This window comes from Antechinus flavipes, chromosome 3, assembly GCF_016432865.1.
Source record: "Antechinus flavipes isolate AdamAnt ecotype Samford, QLD, Australia chromosome 3, AdamAnt_v2, whole genome shotgun sequence".
Classification (NCBI taxonomy): domain Eukaryota; kingdom Metazoa; phylum Chordata; class Mammalia; order Dasyuromorphia; family Dasyuridae; genus Antechinus; species Antechinus flavipes.
This window is the reverse complement of record NC_067400.1, coordinates 162,494,639-162,519,738: the sequence shown is the minus strand read 5'-3', so window position 1 is coordinate 162,519,738 and position 25,100 is coordinate 162,494,639. Positions and strand designations below refer to the sequence as shown.

The window sequence follows — 25,100 nt, the reverse complement described above, 5'->3', positions numbered from 1 at the left end:
ACAGAATTTTTAATACTGTTGATCATTCTCTCTTGGTTTTCTTTCCTGTTAAGTTTTCAGGATACCACTCTCTACTGGTTCTCTTCCTACTTGTCTTAATGCTTCTTTTCTTTCTTCTTTGCTGGATCTTCTTCCAAATCATTCCCTCTAACCATAAATGTCCCTCAAGATTCTGTCCTGGGTTCTCTTCTGTATTGTTTCCACTAGCATTTGCTATCTTATCAGCTTCTCCATGTATTTAATAACTTAATAATATTAACTTTAAATCTCTGCTGATTCTCATTTTTACCTTTTCCTCTCTCACCCTATCTATTGAACTCTAGTCTTATATCTTCAATTAACATTTAGATCTCTTGAACTGGATGTCCAGTAGACATCTTTAATTCAGTATGTCCAAAATGGAACTCATTATCTAATTTCTTCTTAAATTCTCCCACAACTTCAACCTTATTGTTCCTGTTACTGTAGAAGGCAGTACCATCCTCCCTGTGTGTCCTCTAGGCTCACAACCTAGGAGTCATCCTCAATTCTCCACTGCCTAACTCCTCATATCCGAACTATTGCCAAGGCCTGCCTTTCATTTCATTTTTGGGGATGCTACTCAAATGTACTCTCTTTTTTTCTCTGATGGTGCTTTCGCTCTTATGCATCACTTCAAGCCTTGATTTTCTTCCTCTTCTCCACCTACTGACCTCCCTAGCTTTGAGTCCCAACTAAAATTGTATTTTTTTACTAGAAGCCTAAATCAATCCTTCCTAATTCTAGTGGCTTTGTATAAACTTGTTTGCATATTGTCCCTCTATCTCCCCCATTAGATTGTAAGCTCCTTGAGGGCTGGGACTGGTTTTTAATGTCTTTTTGTATCCCTATTGCTTAGCATGTTCCTAGAATCTAGTAGGCACTTAATTGACTGTCTTTGGTCAATCAAAAGATTTTCTTCCTTATACCCCCAACACCAGCAAAACTATGATAGCACAACTTATTTGTCAGGTGAGAGGAACAAATTTATTATTTATTCAAAAACTTCCTTGTAACTAGTAATTCTGCTAACCTGTTCCATTAAGTCTTTTTCCCCCCAATGGGAACCTCTAAAATAGAAAATTTGACTCACTTTTATTTTCACCCATTTTCTCCCATACTTGTAAATCTGTTAAGTAAAACAGTAAAAAATCTTTAAACAAAAGATTGAAGGAGCATGTAAGGAGGAAAAATAATAAGAATAATACTGTTTAAACTTGATTTTTTTAGTTATAGTTATATTGTATTATATAAACTCACCATACTAAACCCAGTGGGTTCTGTCCAGTATTGCTTGTTTTACCCAGTTCTTACTCTAGCAGTTGTCAGTATTTTGTCCCATTTAGGAGTAAAATTAGCCCTGAAAATAAGTATTACAATTTTATCAGTTTCCATTATCTTTCTGCCATTTTGCTACCTTATCAAATTTCCTTCCCTCCCTTTATGCTCCTTAGCATGTCTTAAATACATTGTTGTAGTTCCCGTGTTTTCTTTTCAAGGCAAGCAATTCATTCTCCCTTGGCCTCATTTTTCTTATCTGTAAAGTCATGTGAGGGTTAGAATAGATAGTTTCAGAAGTAATTTTCAGTTCTAGATTTATGATCCTAGTGACTATCTCCAAGAATCCATCCAATTGTAAACCACCACCACCACCATTTTTCTGTATAGTTTACAAAAAATTTTCCTAATAATGACCTTGTGACATAGGTTATCTTGAGCACAATACTCGATTTCCTAGTGTAGAATGCTTCTTAAGAAGAAAGATAGAAAAGTGGGCATGAAAAAGGGAGGGGGGGGGACAAAAACGTAGAATATTTCTTAATTTAACTCTTGGTTTTGAGAGATAGAAGTCAAAGGAACAAAGTAGATACAGTGGCTCTTCTTAAAAGGCATTCAGTATTTTGTAAATGAGAATCATCAAGGAGCACTTATTAAGAACCTGTGCTGCAATTTATACATAACATTCAGAACTGTCCAAATGACCCCCAATAAGTCCACATTATTACACTAGATCCATTGAAGAAAGTCTTTAGGAGCCATTGGCATTTTCATAAATTACAAAAGGGGGTACTAGCTCACAACTTTTGCTATTCTGAGTACTATTGAAGTTGTAAGGAATTTTTTTTTCATTTTCCTTTTTTTAAAAAAGGCAGTCAGGTTAAGTGATTTGTCCAGAATCACACAGTTAATAAATGTCTAGTATCCAAGAATGGGTTTGAATTCAGGTACTCCTGACTCCAGGGCTGGTATTCTATCTACCATGCTACCTAGCTGCCTATAGGAATTTTCAAGACAAAAGCTCTTTCTGGTATCACAATTCTAATATCACAATTGGCGAATTGACTAGATTATTTGCTATGTGATAAGGACTAAAATTTGTTAGTTCAGAGAACTGTTTTATGAGACAAATTTTTCTGAAAACTTGAATCCCCCCTTCTCTTTCCCTCCCCCCCCCATTTTAATTCTGTTGATTTTTAGTATATACTATTTATCTTAGGGTAAAAATGTTGTGGGCAAAAATAATGTCCATTCTTCCCTCCTTGTTTTCTGTTAACCCACTCTGTGGGTCTCTGTAATTCACAGAAGTAACTCTTGAGGTTTCACAAAGGGACAAAAACCTTTTAATTTTGGCAAAAACCATTTAACATAAAATAGCTATGCCAAGTAGTTCTGCTTTTTTCTGTTTTATAAGGGATAAGAAAAAAACTATTTGGAAGTCAGAGGATGTTCCTTTATTGAACTAGTAACAAATAACTTAATAGGATCTTGATTTAGAGTTGGAATGGACCTTAGAGAGCTCATCCAACCCTTTTATTTTACAAATAAGGAAATTGAAACCCAGAAAGGCCAAACGGCCCTGCTCAAAAGTTCCACAGATTATATCAGAGATCCTTCATATCCAAATACATTACTTTTCTATTATTCTATGGCAGCCATCTAATCAGAACTATATCCAGTATGCACAGATAGATCTTGATTCTACATCCTCCTTTCTGGTTTTTCTGAGTTTGTTAATTTTTAATTTCTATATGATTTCTTCATATCTGTACGAAATCTCAATGTTGCTGATACATTGTGTGGAAGAATTCTTTTGTGAGGTTTTTAAAATAAAAATGCTTCAAGGGCAGCTAAGTGGGACAGTGGATAGAGCATCAGCACTAATCAGGAAGACCTGAGTTCAAATCTGATCTCAGACACTTAACACATCCTAGCTGTGTGACCCCAATTGCCTCAGCAAAAGAAAAAAAATGCTTCAGAATTTCTTTGGATTTGACTCCCACCTTGTAGTTTATGTGTGATCCAGGAAAGTGGCTCAAATTCGCTCTCTTGTTTCTTTGTAAAATGAGTGGGTTGGACTAAATCTTTTTAATGTCCCTTTTAGTTCTATAACCTATAAAATACTCTCTTGAAGCAAAAAAAAAAAAAAAAACCCCTCGATTTAGAAACAGGATGTGAATCATATTTCTGACACTTAGCTATATTGTGACCTTTTGGAGTCTCATTTCCCTTAACTGTAATAGTTGTATCTATTACATATCTGTTGTAAGGGACTGTTGTTGCAAATGAAATATAAATCTGTAGTGCTATGAAGTTATAAATTGCCTTGTTGAATTAAAAGCAAATCACAATTGAAAGTTTAGGTGCACCGCCTCTATCTTTAAATTACATATTTTATGATTACACATGTGTGACATGAGATTGATTGATTGCTGTATTGGGAAGAAGAGAAATTGAGGGAAGGAGGGAGAGGGAGAAAAAAATTGGAACTCAATCTTATAAAAAAGGAATGTTGGAAAAAAATACTATTGAGGAATTTTTTTAAATTATATGTTTTATTGTGCTTTTCCCCCTTTGATTTGCTAGTCGACAACAGGAAATAGAAGAGAAGCTTATTGAGGAAGAAACAGCGAGAAGAGTGGAAGAACTTGTGGCAAAACGAGTAGAGGAAGAATTGGAGAAAAGGAAGGATGAAATTGAGCGAGAAGTTCTCCGAAGGGTGGAAGAAGCTAAGCGCATCATGGAAAAGCAGTTGCTCGAAGAACTCGAGCGACAGAGACAAGCTGAGCTTGCAGCACAAAAAGCTAGAGAGGTAACGCTCGGTCGTTTGGAAAGTAGAGACAGTCCATGGCAAAACTTTCAGTGTTGGGTTGTGCCTCCTGCTCAGTTCAGAAAGAGATGGAATACAGACTATCTAATTCCTTTCTCATATAAACTTGCATTGCTGCGGAAGTTAATTTTTAGCTTATTCAGAAGAGCTGACTGATGCTTTAAACAGTTATTCTCCTAAAACCTATTCAAGGATACTTGATTTTAATGGAACTGGCCTACATATTTGAGAAGTGTTTGAAACTTTTGCCATGGCTGCAGGACCTACAACCAATCCTTTCTTTTTTTTTTCGGGGCGGGGGGAGAGGAGGGTTGGAGACTGGTGAAGGGAAAAGGTTAAACTCCACCTGTGGTTATGTATTCTTCTTTTCTGTTTTATCATTCTACTTACCTAGACTGTGAGAGGCTTCTTGCCTTCAGTCAGATTAAAAAGAGCAGGGCCCAGCTTTGAGCGACAGCACCTGCTTTTGACAAATAGGTTTTCTTATTCTTCTTTTTTCCCTTTAAAAAAACAAAACTTCAAATCCTGCCTCAACACAATGGATTAATTCTTGGCATTCTGATCCTTAAGGCCCTCCACTGTCCTAATGTGTTTCAAAGAATCTTTTTAGGAAAAATGTCCAGATCATTATCCATTTTTTTTAGTATCTACTAACAACTCCTTTTTTCTCTAGAGAGTTATGAAGGAACAGGTTGTCCTTGTCTGGAGTCAAGCTAAACACATGATTTGTTTTATCAGCAGCTGGAGCAGAAGTTGAAAATGTCTTTCTGTGAGACAGTAATTTGCTACTGAAGTCTCTATGGCTTGTCTGCACCAATTACTCCAGATTTCTAAAACTTCTAAATAAAGTCTTTGAGGCTTTCAAGGCAAACTACAGCACTGAGTGATACTCCACTTATGTTGGCAGAAAAAAAATTATTGTTTACTCTAGAAAACCTTATAGTAGTTTGTTTTTAAATTTGTGTGACTAATAGTCACTCTTAATCTTGATATTTTCTGGTTATAGACAGATTAGTAGAATACCAAATCCCATTTGCTATTAACTTAAAAGCTATTTTAAATTTTCTCATGTCAACTTTGCCAAAATAAACACATAATTTGTGCTTGCAATGTATTTCAATTAATACCATAGGGTTTATATTCATAAATTGTGTTAAATGTGGTATATATCAGTGCTATTAATAAGATATTTTTGGAGTAATAGTGCTGTCTTGTAGCGAGTTACTAATCATAGTAAGATTTTTTTTCTCTTCATGTGCTTGCTTTGTTTCATATTAACAATTTTTTTTTTCACACGGACACAATCCTCTTGACAGTCTTTCCAAATACTAAAATCATGTATGCTGTAAACTGAACACTGCCCAAACCATCATGCAGTATTCATATAGTTTGCATAACAAAATTTCATTAAATTCTCCAAGAAAAATAAATTACAGAACTTTATTTCCTGACCATGCCTCCCCTGGATTCCTGAATTCCAGTTCAAACTGTAGATGACAATTTAAGCTGCCTTAAGAAATTGTCAACATACTGAATGTTAAGTCCATTTTCCCCATGGAAGAAGCCCTTAGTTCCATGAAGTATGGATTACCATTTGTATTTTTCACTAACAGTAAATGTATTTTTCTTATTAATTGTTTGCCTTAGGAATGATGAATTACATTTTTTGTTCCTTCTTACCATAAACATCTGCATTCCTCAGCTCAGCCTTCCTTGTATGTTGTTTCTTTATAAATGGTTGAGCTGCTGATGCAGGTATTGCCAAGCTAACAGTACAAATCATTTTAAAGAGGAAGCTGGCGCGTATGGCAGCCGAGGAGCACACTCTGCAGGACACTGGACAAGACAGTAAATATTCAACTTTTAATGCTGATTAAAGGAGTATAGGTAAAGAATACGTAGGTATACATAATTGGTGAGACAAATATTCACTTTATTTATATTTTATATATTATTTTTTTAATTTGGTAAATACTATCCAGTTTTGTAGTTGTCCTTGTTGATTTGTGTGATTAAAGTATTAGTAATAACTATCAGGAATCTATGATTAGGGAGGGTTTAGTTGGTTGCTGTTTGGACTGGGAGGGATGATTTAAATTTAGTACTAGAACCAATTTTAGTGGCTGCACAGTTTACCATTTGTCAGGAAAAAGGTGGCTATAAAGCTGCCCTGTAAGTCAGTTCACAAAAAAAGTTCAGAGGAAGATTAGTAAAGATGCACAAATAAAAAATACTTTACTTTTCTAACATCTTACCATGTCCTCCCCTTTAGGAGGAAGAGCGTGCAAAACGTGAGGAATTAGAACGAATACTGGAAGAGAATAATCGAAAAATTGCAGACGCACAAGCCAAACTGGTATGTATTTTAAAAATCCTCAAAAACTCATTAATGAAAAGATTGCTTATGGCATATAAGTAACTCTAGGGCTTTTGTTTTGTACTTTTGTTTTGGTGAATTTGCTCCCTATGAGTTGATACATTTGAACAAGTTGGCTTTAGGGGCTTGGAGTAAACTCAAATAATAATGATAACAGCCAACATTTATATGGAATTTACTATGTGCTACACACTGTGCTGAGCATTTTATAATAACAGTAACCCAGGGAGATGAGTGCATTATGCCCATTTTTCAGATAAAGCAACAAGCAAACCAAGGTAAAATGACTTGCCCAGAGTCACACAGGTAGTAAATGTATAGTATTATATTTGAACTCAGGTCTTCTTGCTTTCAGACCTTGAACTTTATCAGTGTGCTGCCAGATGTCTCTTTAAACACATAAGTTCCTTAAGTGGGGCATGGTCATTAAGGTTTTAGCTAGCTCCTAGTCCAAGAATCTTAAACCTCCTCTCCCTCCTAAAAGTAATGTGTAATTCAAGATCAAGCATAGAACAAAACTAGTTAATTTATTAATTATAGGACACAAAGAGTTTCAATTTTTCATTTGTTTTGTAATTTGATCATTTGAGTCTTTTTAATAGTTTTTATTTACAAATATATGCATAGGTAATTTTTCAGCATTGACAGTTGCAAATCCTTTTGTTCCAACCCTTTTCCTCCTCCCCACCCCCTCCCCCAGGTGGCAGGTTGACTAATAACATGTCAAATAGATCATTTGAGTCTTAATAAACTTTTTAATATAAGTTTCCATATAAAATAATCCTTAAGGATAAACAATTTTTTCAATCTTTTGGATATTGAGATTTTAGAAGCTGATTTTCAGAATGTTTGTGAGAACAATAGAATTATAAATATAATCCATTCATTTTTAGTCATAGAAAGGCTGTTTTCTGTAGAAAATTTCTAGTTGTGATGAAATGAGATGGCAGTCTCAGGCTCAAGTAGAAATCCTGTCTCTGGACAGAAAGGGGAATTTAGAATTATCTAATTCAACTCTTGTCCCATGAAAGATGAAGAAATCGGGGCCCTGAGAATTTAGGTTTCTTGTCTGTGGGTACACACATAGTCTACCATTAAATGGCAGAGTTGAAATTTGAACCCAAAGCAATCCAGAAAAGGCACTTTTATTTACATTGTTGTTGGCCATGAAAGGAACTTAGTTCTGCTGCTTTTTGGGGTAGGTGTGTGTAAGGCTGTGACACACGTGCATCCTTACTTCCCAAGTCTCCTTCTTTTGAGTTTACAATAAAGTAAAAGAAATGTGGAAATTTTCTTAAGTTAGAAAAATGTTTGTTATATAAGGCACTTTTAGAGATCATGTAATGCATGTTTTCATACATGCAGAAACTCTTTCCTAAAATTGTAGAGCTAGTAATTGACAGCACTGAGACTTGAACCTTGATCTTCTGACTTTAGCACTCTTTATTGATAATTAGATCCAAATTATTGTAAATGATAAATGCTTTCGTGTAGTTGCATGTATTTGAATTGGTGATTTTTGAACTTACAATTATGTAAAATATGGTAATTGATTCCAGCCCAATGAAAATATGAAGTGCAAATTCAAATCATGTGACTACAATACTTCAGGGGATTCATTCTCATTAATCAGAACTTAGTTGTACACCAAATCTGGTTCCCCAGATATCTTCCTTTGGGTTTACTATTTTGTCATGGAAATCAGAAGAGAGAAGAGTTTGCTTTAAGAGCTTTTTCAGCATTAAAAGTTCTTAATAACTATTTGCTCTTACTTTTTTTTAAAAAATAAGATGCTATTCCTGCTCTTTCTCACTACCCAAATTGTTCTGATTTATTTAAGTAGAAAGACATGAATAAAAATTGAATGTGTGTTTTTAAAATGAGAAAAAAAGTGATTTCATTTATGAGAAAGTGGGAAATCACAGTCTGAATTTGGGCTTTATAGAAGATATACAAGAATTAGTTTGAATTGGGAGATTGGAAAAATGTTTTAAAAGAAGGGATGTAAATTAAGAGTTTTGAGTTGAAAAAGGAAAAGCCTATTCATGAGGTGAGAAGGACCTAATGAGATCAGAAACTATTGGAAAATTCCAAGAGAATGTTGGGGAGATGTGGTGGAACCAGTCAGTTGAGAGTCTAAAATGTCAGGTTGAACAATCTGAAAACACACCATTACTAGTTGAATTGATTGAATTTGGGTTTAATGTCATAGATATTAGGTGGTCTATGTCCTATCCTATTTATATAAGAAGACTACTACTCTTATGAGTATTAGCATGGTAAGTAATAAGAAGTTGGAATTTGAAAGTAAAAGAATGAACTTGAAGTTGAGAAATTGCTCTCCTAGAAGGGTGAAATGACTGACTGGCTGCTATCACAAAAGATAATTCTAAAGTTAGAAATTGTTGAGATTGATGGTGCCATTGACTTTAATGTAGAAGTTAACAGTGGACAAGATTAATGCCTACTGTACTAATTTATTAGGCCCTATACAAGGCACTGGGAATTTAATGGTTTTGAGCAAAGCTTAGTTTGATAGTACATATAACCTTTTAGTGGAGATAACCTTTTTGTCTGCTAGAGAAATGGGTTTAGAGACCATGTGAGCAAGTCAGTCAGTCAAGCTTCTTGTGGTTCATTCATTTTCACTTTCGGGTTTTCTTATCAGAAATACTGAAAGTGCTTTGCCATTTTTCTTCTCCATCTCATTTTATAGATGAGAAAACTTAGTGACTTTCCCAGGGTCACAAAGCTAGTAAGTGTCTGCTGTTAGATTTGAATTCAAGACAAGTCTTCCTAACTCTAAGCCTGGCACTCTATCACCTAGCTGCCCCAATCAAGCTTACTTGAGTGCTTACTGTATATGAGAAATTAGGACTAAGTGCTGGGTATACAAAGAATGGTGAAAAATAAGGAATAGAGATTTGAAGGAAGCCTTCAGGCTCACAACAAACCTGTGAGATAGCTAGTACAAATATTATTGTATGAGCCATTTTATGGATAATTGAGTCGCATGACTAAATCAGAAAGGCTTCAGAGCCTGTTTTATAACTTTTGTATATTCTGCTGTCTCCTATATTTTTCTTCCTGGTAGTGTTGGTCTTTTGGTTTTGGTTTTGATTTGTTTTTGCTCTCAGGCTTATACCACTGTACCTTAGCTTTGAATATTAGCTTATTTTTGGAAGACATTTGACACAGAATGTTAATTTAAGTTATATACAAGAAACAGATGATAGTTGGAAGGTAAAGGACATTTCTGTGTTTGTGCTAGCCAGTAATTATTACATCTAGTCTTACCTAGGCAAACCAGTGTCCCTCTTCGATGACATAAACTGTAAAGAGTTTGGTCTGATAAACTAAAGCCCCCAAAGATCATTTGATAGAAATTATAATGAGGCAGATTTTGGCTCCAGATAAAGAATTTAGTAACAGTCAAGAGTAACCTGAAAGGAAAACTACCTTGCTAAATAAGTAGAAGCATTCAAATATTATAATCACTTGGCATCAAGTAAAAGACAAACTCTGGAATCTTATGGGGTTCTAAAATTTTTAAGCATGGCAAGTCTTTGCTTGGTCAGGTACAGATAACCAACTTAAGAGTGGTTCTGTAACTGAACTAAGCAAAAATGTGGATTCAAATGTCAAATCTGGTGTTCGACAGCAGTGTTATTCTTGTAAACTAGGTAGAAGAAAATAGACTAGTCATAGGATTCATAAATGCATGTATTTGAAGTAGGATTTAATCCATATCCTTTAATTGCAAAATCAGGGATCTTTAAATGTCTGTAATCTGAGGCTACTAGTTTTAAAGGAATGATGACAATCTAGAAATACACATTTAGTATTTTATTCAAATTTATAGATGAGAGAAAATTAAAGAGTGAAAATCATAATAGTTGACAATTCTGTAAGGATTTGAAAGTTTTCAAAGCACCTACTTTGTTCAGCACAGTTTTTATAAATGAGAAAATTGAGTGACTTTAGTGTTACACAGCTAATAAGTATTTAGGGCATGATCAGAATCCTGCTCTTCTGAAAACCAAATTCAGTGCTATTGCGCCACATTTAGTATAGAAATGTCAATTAAATCTAATTAAGTGAAATTTGATGTGGATAAATGGAAAGTTGTAGTGAGTTACAACTGCCCAAGCTAGGATGGAGATTTGGCTAAACAAGATTAACCTGGAGAAGAGAAGATGTTAAAGTGGTTGTATTTTGCAGTTGAAAGGAACCCTCCTTTGGAATATTTAGATAACTGGATATGTTGAAAAAAATTGGAGTTTATATGAATAACAATATGATCTAACTCCCCCAAAATGTATATACAGTATTCAGAAAGAAAATAATGAAGATTCTTCCTCTTCTTAAAAAAGACTTTGACAAGTTGGAGCATTATTTAGAGGAAAGTGTCCAGGGTTGTGAATTAATTGAAATATGAAAACTTGTGAACTGGGGGTGTTTAACCTAAATAAAGGTAGATTTCATATCTAAGTACTTTAGAGTTGAAAAATGACCTTACTTTGTCATTTAGTCCAGCCCTTCTCTTTCCTTCCCCCTTCTTCCCTCTCCCCCCATTTTGCAACACAATTGGACTGAGGGCTAGAGAGGACTTTGACTAGGAACAATCAGAAAATGGGTGGAACTATTAGCCTTTAGGTGCCCAGGAAGCCATATGAGTCTAATCAAATAATAGAAACAGTTTTGTGGCCATTTAGGGAAAACTGATGTGAGAGGATGGGAGTGGATATGAGATCAAGTCTATTACACCTTGTTAGGTACGTGGTATTATGCCCATAATTAGATGCAAATATTAGAAAGATGGATTGGGGAGTGTAGTCTAAGCATGGTGTAAACTGATAACATTAGATTCTCTCTGAAGTCTCTTTGAGAGTACATGATTGATTTATTCAGCAAGAATTTTATTAAGTCCCTACTGTGTACAAGTTTTTATATTAAGCAATGAATTCTATGCTTATACTATTTTTAGAAGTTCTGAAGAAGGTTTTAAGTATCAATGGAACTACATGTTCAGACACATTACATCCTTTACAAAAGGTGGTAGAGTTCCATGAAGGACATAGTCTTTTTGATGTGTGTGGAGTGACAGTTTCTGTTTAAAAAAAAAAAAAAAAATTAAGGTTTGCTTAGCAAAACAAATGTATAGTCTAAATTGGATTAATGATATAATTTCCTAGATCTAAAAATGAGAACTGTAAGAAACCACTTTTTTTTTTTTTACTGTTTTAAATAGAAGTTAAGGAATTAAGAACTATGTTTGCAGAACTTGGTCTAATCAGTAAAAGTGTTAATGTTCTAGATTCTTGGGATATTTATTCAAAATCTTAAGTAAATGGGAAAATATTTTGTGAGTATTATATTCAAAATCTCAAGTAGAGGGGGAAAATTCTCTTGTTTAAGAACTCTGAAGACATGTCCCATAAAGTATAGTAGTCCAGAGAAAAGATAATAAAAATATAAATCTGCCTATAATAAGAGGAAGCTGACTAAATGTTTAAAAAACAAAACCCATTTAGTAATTAGCCATAGGTTAGAAAAGGAAATGGGAGGGAGGGTCAGAAATTGCAAGGAGGCATGATTACTTAACGGGCAATAGAACCTTCATGTAGATTTTTTAAAGCTGTATTAAAATTTTAATACCTTTCCACCTTGAGATACATTATTATAGTATTTCAAAGATAACTTACCATACATATGAGTGGCTACTATGTAAAGAGCATTATACTACTTACTGTGTAGGTATTACAAGAAAATGGAATATAAAGAATTTTCCCATAATGAATTTCCAATTTTAATTGGACTTGGTATATTTAAAGGAAGAATGAACAGTGGAAGATGAGATGGCTACAGTATATTGGAAACAATAGATATGAACTTAGACATACTTCAAGAGATGGTAGAGGATAGAAGGGCCTGACTTGTCTTTGGAGTCAAGAGTCAGACATGACTGAATGACAACATTATTTAATTCTGAAATGCTGTACAAGGTTTAAATCTTTGTGGTAATGCTGCAGTTGTTTATAGGAAAGAAATTACCAGGCTAGAGTTGTTTTAAAAAGGTTGTAGGATTTTAACAGAACCTTGAAAGATGTCTTAATTGACTAAGCAAAGGATAAAGTCATTTAATGATTTTTAAATAGAAAACTAAAAAACACTATAAGAATCTTTGATTTCTGATCTATATTCAATTATATTTGGAAACTGCCATGCCTAAAAGTAATGCTTAAGTGTTTTATCATAAATTCTGGTAAATAGCTAAAACTTTGAGTTATGTTTTATTGTATTTAAAGGTAGATACAGTGGGGGCAGCTAGGTGACACAGTGGATAGAGCACCAACCCTAAAGTTAGGAAGACCTGAGTTCAAATTTGACCACAGACATTTACACTTTCTAGTTGTGTGACCCTGGGCAAGTCACTTAACCTCAATTGCCCACTCACCTTAAGTTTCTGGCCTGGTGAGCTTAGGAGTAAAAAGATAAGACCACAAAGATAGATACAAATACACATGGAGAAACTGCTCTTAAGACTTATTTTTTATTATTTTCATAGATTTAGATTTTCTTAAAATGAGAGATAATCTGTCATATTATCAAGTCAAAATGATAGCATTTTTAGCCATCAGACCAAGCTGGCATGGGGAAAATATAAAAATTTTGATCTGTATGTATTCTCTAGTCCTGGAAATTTAAATGCCTCTTAATGATTCATAAACATTCAGAAAATGAAATTTCTGTTCCCGTTATATGTCCTCTTATTTTTTTATATAGTCTTTACAAAATACTTTCCTCACTGTGACCTTATGAAATACAAGTAATGTAACTATTTTGCAAATGAAAAAGATGAGGGTTCGAGAAATTAAATGAATAGCCCAAAGTCCATCAGCTACAAATTGTTTGGTATTAGAATTGCAATTTGTAGTGAAGATAGGAAAAATGGTGTAAAATAAGTACCATGAAGGCTAGGAGAGGTCACCAATTTCTCTCCTTATCTAATTTTTTTTTAACCCAACTGTCCACATTTTCCTCCCAGTTTTGTTTTTTTTTTCTCCTAATTTTTAGCCTTTGTCCCACAATTGGTTAGATTTATAACCTTTTACTCATTGCATAAGCTCAGTCTTAATAAGTGTTTTTACTAAAAACCTTCCAGTTTAGTAGGAATTTTCAAAATTCTTAAATAGATTTTATTTGATTTTGTATTATATTCACAGTAATTATTATGGGGATAAAAGCTTTGTTTCCATTTTACTTATGAGAAAACAGATGGTGTAAATGTACCATTTAAATTTTTAGCAAAACATTAATTCATTTTAGTAAAGAATAAAGCAGCTTGAGTTATAGGACCTTTTTAGAAAAAAATGCTGGGTTGGTTTTTCGTTGTTTTTTTAACACCAGAATTTGTATTAAATCTTATAAATCAACTAAACCACATTTTGCCAAGCATAAGTCCTAGGGTTGTTTTAATATATAATCATAATTAAATATACACATAAAGCATAAAGTATAGTGATGTTCTGCATACAGGAAACTTTTGACTTATATTCAGTTCTTATTGTCACACTTTAGGAGGGATTTATTAGCCATAGTTGCTGGAGAGTGACTAGGATGCTGGTAATGCTAAAGATCTAAGAGTAGGATGCTAAGAGCATGAGTACTCTGGACAAGAGATTTAAGGAAGACATATATCTTTCTTTAAACATTTGAAAGGCTTTCATGAGAAAGAGGAGCTTTTGTTTGATCCAACTAAATGAAAGGAAAAACTTTGTAACAGGGTTGTCCAGAACTATAATACACTATAACAGGAGATAGTGGGCTTCCCTTCACTTTGGAGTCTAAAGGTTAGATGACCATGGATTAGACAAGATGGTCTCTGAGGTACCTTCCAATTCTGATAAGATTGGAGGTAGGGCAAGAGAAAGAAAGAAAATAGAATTTTAGGAGAGGAGGAAAAAAGAATAAATGGTAATGAGAGTACTAGAAAAGGAGAAATCCTGAAATACCCCAGTGATTTCCTCATTTTTCAACAAAGCATCTGGCATAGTTTACATTATATCTTTAGAATTGTGGTATGAAGTGGTGGAAGTTAGTGCTTCATTTTATTGCTGAACTTTGCTGATGGCCTTTTATCAGTTCCCAATTTTTGAAGAGGCAGACATCCCACAAAATGAATGATTCTTCCATGGTTTGTATTTATAAATGGGTTGGGTGACGGGAATGAACTAGCCTTTTTGAGTTTGTGTCCAGTTGAGTATTTTGATGTTGTTTCTTGTCACATGACCCCCAAATCATTTGTAAAAATCCTTTTTTTTTTCCATTTGTATCTTAGCTGTTGCATTTGGTAAGCAAGTAGTTTGAGCTAGTTGTAGGTAGGTTCCCTAACTAGTAAAGGAAGATTCAAGTTACCCTTATTACTTTGATTAACATGATATAAGGCAGTAGTTATTGTGATTCGGGGCTCCTTGATGCCAAAACGATAACTACTAGGATGTTTTTATTTCTAATATGGTAAATATAAATTGTTATACTCCACATCAAAATAAAAATTTTTAAAAACTTGGGGAGTTTCTCAAAGAGTTAGCCTTAGCCTAGATTCCTTCCAGTTCTAGATTTATGAGTCTTGAGAATTTTAAGTACTTTAAATGTGCTTAGAACCTCTTTTTCATGTCATCTTTAAGTAAAACTATTCTTGTATTAGAAGTTGATTGGAAAATTGAGTTATGATCTCACTTTTCCCAGAATATCCATATTGCAGAAATAGGGAGTGCAGTAGTGATTTGGAGATAACAATAATATGCCACCAGGAATTAAATTAGCAACCATTCATAGAAGATTGTTGATTTCTCAGAGAGAAGGTTGAAGGAATACAAAAGTGACTTAGAGGTAAGTCCTTGAAGATTTCCTAATTAAACTGTAAGGAAAGGCCTACATATTTTGTTTAGAAGTCTTTGGTAACAACACCCAGTAGGAAAATAGTAAATAGTGATAGTAAAAAGAATAGCAATAAGTCCAAATTGGTGGCTCAAAGATCTGTTTTTCATCTTTTAAAATAGAAGCGTTTTGTTGGGTTTTTTATTTAAATCCAAACCTTTAAGAAAAATTAAGAGTATGCTTTTAAATAATAACTAAACAGCTTGAAGCTATGAAAAGCTAATTTTTAAAGTTGCTATCATATAAAAGTAATTTTTCTTCCCTACCTTCCAAGAGTTTTCTGATTTTCTTTAAACAGATTAGTTTATCTGTAAATAGTTCTCATTTCTGTCCTTTAGAGGAAGGAAAAAAACCAACAACATGAACTTAAACATTGATGGCATATTGGATGCCAGCTGAACTGAGGGTTCTGTGATTTTATTTTTGAGGGTTTTTTCTAACTATTGTGTGTAGCAGAAGGATACTCTACTGGAAGTTCTTATTGGTAAGAAAGGAGAAAGATGATACATAGTTTGCATTTTCTTTTGCATTGCTTTGTACTTTTTAAAGTATTTCATTTTCTCAGAACTCTTTTAAAATATATATCAAGGAATAACCATGAGACTTCAGTGAGTCTCTGTCAGTCACAACTAGAGTAGTTTCTGAAGGGAGCAGATAACTATACTACATGAAGTAAGATTAAGTATATTTAAAAAGAAAAGAAAATGAAGAATTTGTGAATAATTTAATTCTTGAAGAGATTCCTGTTGCTAGTATCACAGCCTCTCTGATTTCATCTCAGATCCCAGAAGGTAACTAGAAGGAACTAAGAGGGGTTTTGTTGGTGTCGGGCCCAAGAGAAGACCAGGTGTAACTTATGCAGGCATAAGTCACAGCCCACAGAAGAGTAAAGAAACAGAAATTGAGCTTCTTGTGGGCCAGGAATTACTGAGACTTTTTTTGTTTATTTTCTTTTTTATCCTTTACACATAGCAACATTCCTTATAAATGGATATTTAATAAATGTTTATTCAATTGAAGACAGAAGCTGCTACCTCTAAAATCTTGGGATACAAGTCACTATACTTTCTTAGCAAGGAGAAGCCACAAACTATTGGAAAGATCAGGATACTCAGAGCCTTAGCTTTGACAGTTTGGCAAGTCATCTCCATGGGATGGAGAAGTTGAAGTATTCAACCTCTAATCTTGTTGAATTAATTTGAACACTTACTTTATTGAGGGAAAAGGTGGAAGGAGAGTTAATTTTGAAGCTTGAGTTTACAGATCTAAGATTAGAAGGAATCCCAGAAGCCATTGACCTTATATTGTAAGAAATTGAGGACGAGAGGTTGGATAACTTAGCTATGTTTAGGCAGATAGTAAATGTCAGAAGCATAATTTGAATCCAGAGTATGGCCCCTTTCCACTATAAAGAGTGACATTGAATCCCTGGAAGCCAAAGGGAGCAGAATATTGGTAATATGTTTCTTGAAGGTAATTCTCTGAGAGCAGAGGTTTTAGGTTTTAGATGGATTCTGAGTCTAGTGGTTTTTCTTTAGTGACTTGTAACCCAAGACACTATACTTTCTTAGCAAGGAGCAGAGGTTTTAGGTTTTAGATGGATTCTGAGTCTAGTGGTTTTTCTTTACTTTTCTTAAACTCAGTTAACTAAAATATTTATTAAATGGAGGCTCTTTGGTTATAGACCCTGTTTGAAAATTGATTCACAGAATCATAGACTTATAGAATGTTTTCCATAGTTCAGTGGAACTCGTATGCTTAAAGCTATATGAACATAGGAGTTTCATGAGTAAATTTAAATGTTAGTGCTATTCATTCTTTTTAAGTCTTTTAATAAATTTATTAATAATTGACATTTATATAGCACTTGAAAGTTTGGTTTGCAAGATAATTTACAGTGCATTCTCTCATTTGAGTATCACTATATTTGCATTTAGTTAATTCAAAACCTGAGGCTCAAAGACTAAAATCTTTACCCTAACTACAATGGAAATGTGTTATGAATCTAGAACATCAGTTCCAGCACTCAAAGATACTTCGTGTGGCAATTATAATATTTTTTAAATGTCTTAATTTCCTTTGTTTTATCTAAAGTTTTATCTTCATTAAAAGCATTATTATTGTTTATGCATACCAGGATGTTATTTATATTTTCTTTTGACATATTTAGGAGACACGTTCTGTGGTCTTACTGGTTTTTTTTTTTGTTTGTTTTTGCTGAGACAATTGGGGTTAAGTGACTTGACCAGGATCACACAGCTAGGAAGTGTTAAGTATCTGAGGTCAGATTTGAACTCAGGTTCTCCTAACTTCAGGACTGTTGCTCTATCCACCATCTAGCTGCCCCAGTCTTAATGTTTTATAGATAGACAATGAAATATGGCACAGAATGTTTAAACAGTTTATCCAATCACACATAGCTAATTTGTAACAAAATTGGGAAGTTGTAACTCATACATGTTTTCTGACTTAACCAAATCTATGTCACTCACATTGTCCTTCAATAACTCATCAGATATTTGAATAACTCTTACATTGCAAATGTTGGGCTTGGGGGAAGGGGGAGAGGGGAATGGAGGAATTATATTCCTTGGGCTTAGAAGATGTGAAAGAGGTAAGAACATTTGACATTTGCTCTGAGACATTAGATTTTGGCTAGACATAGATGTTAGATTACCTTGTTCAAATTATAATCCATTTAGGCATAAAGACAAAAAGTCTTTTAAGGATTAGGATAGGGTTAGAGAGTTAGGGACCATTAAGGGAATGTCCTTTTTAGTTGTGGTAATTCTTTGCCTAGTTTGTGAGTGCTCTTTCTCCTGCTTTTGTTTTTTGGTGGTCTCTCCACTTCAAAAGTAAATGGATTTGAATGGATATGGAAGTCTTGCATTGGGTTTTGGTTTAGTTGTTTTTCAGTTAATAATTTGGGCTGACTGTGATTTTTATTCCTGTTTTTATCATTCAGATCATTACAAAAGTTTGGTGTGTGAAAAGCAAAAAGTGGCCTGTTATTATTTTATTTAGGTTCCATTAATTTTAGAGGGCAGACATCTGGAGGGAGAACTACAGAAATTGAATGCAGATCGGAGCATACTATTTTCACTGTATTTTGTTTCTGTTTTTGTTTTTTTTTCCCCCTTGTGTTCTTTTCCCTTTTGTTCTGATTTTTCTTTGACAACATGACAAATAAGAAATATGTTTAAAGTGATTGTATACATATACTCTATATCAGATTGCTTGTTATCTTGGGGAGGGGAGAAATAAGGGAGGGAGAAAAAATTTGAAACTCAAAATCTTACCAAAATGAAAGATGAAAAAGTGTCTTTATATGTTAATTGGAAAAAAAAAATACTGTTAAAAAAAAAGCTTTTTTCCCCCCCAGAGGACAATAAATCTAGTACTCTTAACACTGCAAATATAAATTTTAAAAAGTTAAAATAAAGTTTACAGTTTTATTTGGATAAGAGATATAAAACTACTTTATGAAGAAGAATGAGCCAAGTATCATTTGAATTGTATAAACATAGTATTAATTATAATTGGATGATCAGGAGTGTCACTACTGCTCTTATCAAAGTGATCAATGATTCTGAGGCAGAATTTAAAGTAGACTTTAGTCCATATGATTTCTGTAGTCAAAGAAGGAAGCAAGTACTAAAGGAATAATACCAGGGGGTAGTTGGGCTATGATGTATGAATAGAGCACTTGGCTAGAGTGTAGATTTGTGTTTGAATACTGAGTACACAAAATTAAAGTTAGGGATTAAGATTAGGAGAGGCCACCTGGATTTTTGGGATTTTTTTGCATTTTACACTTTACAGTTGATCGGTAAGTGGTTGGTAATATAGCATTATTATTCCAAAACAAAATCTTTGTAGAAGATTTAGCTGGGAGTGTTTAAAATTTTGGGGGGGCAGGGAAGGTGTATGGAGGGAGGGAGAAAGGGGGGGTTGATTATTAGTATAAAATTTTTGTAGTGTGTCTATATGGGGGGGGAGAGGGGTTGGTTATTAATATGAAATGCTGCAAAGAATGTCAAGAAGTTTGGAAGGATATAGGAATCAGAAATAGATTATAGTAAAGAATAGTGAGATTGGCCTTGAAGATGAGTGGATATTGCTTGTTCAGAGAGAGAAGAAAGAGAAAATAGAAAATTAGAATACTTCTTTTTCAAGGTGGTATCAACTCTTTTTACTCCATTGGGGAATTGAAAAACAAAACAAAACAAAACACAGTTCTGCCAAGACTGCAAGAAGTGTGAGATCCTGAGGAGTAAAGGCTTTGGATTTGGTAAAGGAAAATTGAAATAACTTGACAAATGTGGTAATTGTGCTAAGCAGTTAATAAATGCAATAATAAAATGAAGTTGCAGCATTGTGCCCATTAGAAGTTATCATGAGTTTATAGGCTTAGGCTTTTCATCATTTTCATGTTCCTTAAACAGGAAATAGGTTTGGGTTTTTTTAAAGGAAGTTTAGGGGTGAACCAGAAATGGGGCGCAAAACAATTTTTTCCTAAGATATATAAAGATGTATTTATTTAAGCAGAGTACTTTGAAAGATCGATGATTTCATCATTGTGGATATATAATTTAATCTATTTTTATGTTCTTTTAATGCCTCAATTAAAATTTATGAACCTCTTTGATCTTTAAAAGGCATAGGAGATTGAACAGGATCTTACTGATGGCTGGCTAGACATACCCTCAATCAGCAATTAACAAATATTTTTAATTACCTTTTCTTAAAAGTTAATCTTTTAATGTTTTGCTTTTTAGCTTATTTGTCCCTCATAAATATAGAATGCCAAGAATAAAGGACAGATAGAGATGGATAGATAGGTAGATAGATATTTAGATAGGTAGATAGAACAAGCTAATTTAATGTTTCAGTTTACTGTATATATTTTTGGAATAAAAAATTTTATATGAAAATGAGTTCAATATAGAGTTCTTATTTTGTACTTTTAATTTACAGGCTGAAGAACAATTGAGAATTGTTGAAGAACAAAGAAAGATTCATGAGGAAAGGATGAAACTAGAACAAGAGAGACAACGTCAGCAAAAAGAAGAGCAAAAAATTATCCTGGGCAAGGGGAAGTCCAGGCCAAAACTGTCCTTCTCAATAAAAACCACCCAGGATTAAATTGAAAACTCTGAACTTTTTACAAAGAGAAATGGAAAAACTTTGTATGGTAGCTTCATGTTGAAGTGGTTTTTTTTTTTTGTTTGTTTGTTTGTTTTTTTTTTTTTTAATTTGGAAAATCTGGAAAGTTAGCTTGTTCTAATAGGGGCTGTGCTCTGCAACTTTTTTTTTCCTTTTTAACTTCCATTAAGTCAAATCCTTATCAGATCATTGTTGTCTTCTAAAGAGTGATATTTTCACCCATTTTAATTCTGTATTAGTGGTCTGAAGTAAATCAGGTCACTATATAAATTGTGGATGGTCTGATAAGGTTTTTACTGACCCACTCACCTCAGAGTTATACTCTGTTTATTAGACCATAATGCTGGTTTTGCTGACTTTTTTTTTTCTTTTTTTCTTTTTTTTTTTTTTTTTAAGAAAAAAAAAACACAAAAAAAAGGGAAAAGTTGGTAATTGCATTGGTAAATTCCCAGGGTATTACTGGACTTAATGTGGTGTATTGTTAAATCAGTGTCCTATGATACTGTTCCACTGTTGCGCTTGATGTTCCTGATACAGGTAAGGAATCAGTTGGTCAACTCTGCTATAAATATATAAATATATATATATATATATAGTTCAGTATTGTCTCTGTTCAGTTTGTTTTTCTTACATTGACTAAATCCAACCAGCATTCCCCACTGTGTAAATATATCAATTTGCTGAATAAAATAAGTCTTAAATTCATATGTTTAAGTAATTTTTTTTTAAGTTGTTTTTAAAAATACTTTTCGTCAGTTAACAGTTTAGTAACACTTCAGGTCACTGATTTTTCTTCTAGTTTATACCTTTAATATAGAATTTAAAATAAGCTTGTGATTTAATATTTAATGGCTATTTTCATAAATATCTGCTTTATAATGATAGAATGATTATAGCTTTAGTATTCATGTTTTACTGTATCATTTACAGGACCCAAATACACATTTAAATTCTAACCCTCAGGTTTGTGCCTCTAAAACAATTAGGATGTAAGTACTATCACTACTAAAAATGTTTTTAAAACTAGAGAAAATAGTTTTAAATTAAAAGGCAGGGATTTGGGTTGTTTTTTCTTCTAAATTCAAGTTTTTAAATAATCAAAAAGTGTTGTGTTTTTTTAATATGCATATATTTATGTTTAAGAAGTATATATGAGTTTTTTAATTTTCTTGAGCACGTGATGGTCATTTTTTTTAAAACTGGAATTCTGATGCCTTCAACTTGTCTATATGAAGGGTTTTTTGTTTTGTTTTTTTCTTTTACTAAAACATGAAAAAATGATTTGGGTACAAAAGTGATTACCCAAATTATAGAAACATGGCGTTGGAGTGAGAAAATACTGACATTATTTCTTGGGGAATTTCAGTACAGGCCAGAGTAACTAAATATAAAGACTCCTTTCCTTGCATGCTTACTTCCATTCTTATCTTTCGGAGGAAAATAAGATATAGGCAGTAAAGTAAAAATTACATAATCGGTTTAAATATAATTCAAAATAAATTTTAAAATATGGCATATTATTTAAAATAGGCATGAATCGTAAGAGCTATGCTCTTAAATGTGATGCCAATGGCTTTAAAGTTAATTTGTTTTACTAGATGAAGGATAAGCAATTTAGGATCAGAATGTAATTCATTATTATAGCTGCACTTGCTTTTTAAAATTTTTTAATCTTTGGGTGTTTTTGTTTTCATTTTGTTTTTGCTTTGGGGGGAGGCTTATGATAATAAATGTTTAAATAATCCTTTAAGCAGATTCATTGCTGTAAAGTTCTGTATTCAGGTTTTTGGGAATTGTGTTATCTATTTTGCTTTTAATTACAAATTTATTTCCCCAGCACTATATATGTGTATATATATAAAGATATGGATTAGGCTTACATTATTATAGGTAGCTTTTCATGCCTTTTTTTTTTTTTTTTAAATTCTGTTTCTTAATGCAACAAGTGATATGGTCAAATCACAGTAAGTTGCATATTGAGAAATGTCTATTTGTATTATTTCTGCTTGCCATCTGAAAGTATAGTTTTAAAATATTTCATGTGCTCAATAAAAAAATTACTCTTTCTCTGCCAGGTTGCAGAGAAGAGAATATAATAAATGTTAAGTAATATATACTAAATCCTTATTTGTGCTGCAACAATGTAGTAATTCCTTTACAGTTATGTATCTACTGCCTTTGTTAAAAATATAAAAATACAAATTATATCACATTTTATTTACAATTGAGAATGTACAATAATGATTGAATCTGATCTCTTAAATTTAGAATTTGTTTTATAAAAGTTTCAATGCATCCTAGATTTATTTGATTACAAGTTTTTGTTTACTTTTGTTAATTTGAAATGTCTTAAATACAGTAAATGCCATTGCTATTGACCTAATATGAAGTTTGCAGAATACCAGTTGTATAAAGAAACCTTAAAATTAGCTTTGTGTGAAGACTCTTTAATGTCTGAAAGAGTCTTTTTCCTATGTTAAAACTGCTGAGTTGCATAAAATTGAAGTTCTTGTCATTTTTAGTTCCTTGTCTGATGGAGTAAGCTATATGCTGCTTTTAACTTTAGCCAACAGCTCATTTTAAGTACTAATGAATATGGTATGTTTTGCTAACATATTCAAGCTTTTGCTAAGTATCAGTATTTTTTAAAATTCAAAAACTTAAAAACAAATATAAGGAAAAGAGGACAGTTTAACATGGGGAAGGGAATTATACACAACTTGTCATTTTTACAATTAAGAATTTTGAGCTGTTAGCATAACTAAATTGGCTAATATTGTGAACACTATATCTAAATTGGCTAATATTAATTGTGAACACTATATAGAAGCATTCAGGTAACAAACAACATAAAATTTGTTAAGTAGTAAAAACAACAGGTCTAAGTAATTTCCAAACTGAACTTCTAAACAATAATCAATAATTGTACTAATGCAGTCTTCTCAATGAATGGGATTACATCTCATTGTGTCCTCTTCTGTGAATTCAGCTCTTCCTTTCCTGTTCCTTAAGCAATTAAAATATATTTGGATAAGACGGAAATGTTCTGTATATTTTAGAAGTTTAAAACATTTATTGCATACTCTGGATTCATTGCTGATAGTGATCAATATTATAAATAATCCAAAAGATGTTTCTATTTGCCATTGTAATAGAATGTTATTTTATATCAGTTGTGAATTCCTAATTGTTTTGCTTCAAATATTTAATTTGAGTTTTCTGAACCGACACTTGCTAAATAATTGGGGGAACTGGCTCATTTGGGAACACATGGTAAAAGATTTGGAATTAAATAATTTAGTTTAATCCATAAAACATCACTGGTATGTAAATAATGAGAGTTGACTACCCAACCTTTCTAAACCATAGCATCTTCGTGGTGGTTGTGCACAATTATTTCAGTATCATTACTACTGTATCAATAAAGATATCATATGGAATGGATGAGAAGAAAGAAGATGAACCTATTCTAAGCACCCGCATTTTTGTATGTTATCAGTATTAGGGTGGAATAGTTTTAGATGTAAAATAACTTTACCTTTTAACACATTTACTGGTTTTGGCATCTGTCATTCATTTATGCCTCTTTACTAGATAACACTTTATCTAAGCACATGGTAACACTTAAGCACTAGTACAAATTCTCACATCAAACAAAGCTCATTTTAAAAATTAATGGCTCATTAGTTGTGAGCTGAGTTAATGCTTGCCATATATAAGAAAGGGTTATTTGTACGTTGCCCTAGCATCTTAAAATTAAGATAATTTTAAGAATGAGGAACCAGCATGTACCTGTGATGTTTTTGGTTTTGTTTTAAAATTTATTTTGGTGCTTGCAGATGATAAAGAACTTAAAAGACTTGAAGACATTTTTGGTCACTGAAGGTAGAAGACCTTTTGGTATTAAGTCATTAAAAATGTTTCATTTTCTGACCATGGGATTCAATTTTAAAGATATAAAAAAAGTTCCTAGCTTCAAAAAACTTACTTTCTGTTGTGTATCTACTTTGTCATTTGAAGAAGGTTGGTCATATTCTCCTTGAAAATGTAGCTATGGGGGCAATTAGGTGGCGCACTGGATAGAACACCAGCCCTGAAGTCAGAACCTGAGTTCAAATGTGGCCTTAGATCCTTAACACTTCCTAGCTGTGTAACCCTGGGCAAGTCACTTAACCTCAATTGCCTTAGCAAAAAAAAAAAAATACTTATGTAGATCAGCGTCTCATAAAATTGACTTACCCAATTTAGCATTGCTGAACAATTAGTACATCTGGAATAAAAAAGCTAACATGTTAGTATTTCATACAAAAACATGACCCTTGTGACCTCTGAGAAAATGAGTAATATCTGGTAGGTTTCTAGGAACAAATTATATAATGCTTTAAGAAAGTTAAGTATAGGAAGATTAAATTATAGAAATGAAAAAATAGGTCCTTTAAAAATTTTTTTAAAAAAGCTTTCACCACAGGGTTTCTAATCCATTTAAAG

The 25,100-nt window shown here is 32.9% G+C and overlaps 1 protein-coding gene across 1 annotated transcript in view; it reads left to right on the top strand.

The window, feature by feature from the left end:
* The window catches only part of ARGLU1 (arginine and glutamate rich 1), a 29,528-nt gene extending 8,211 nt beyond the window's left edge, over nt 1-21,317 (top strand). Inside the window, exons 2-4 of the mRNA XM_051984168.1 lie at nt 3,883-4,108; nt 6,399-6,482; nt 20,424-21,317. Of these exons, the coding sequence (XP_051840128.1) occupies nt 3,883-4,108; nt 6,399-6,482; nt 20,424-20,591 (478 nt within the window). The 3' untranslated portion in view covers nt 20,592-21,317. The remainder of the gene's footprint in view (nt 1-3,882; nt 4,109-6,398; nt 6,483-20,423) is intronic.
* Nucleotides 21,318-25,100: the final 3,783 nt, after the last annotated feature.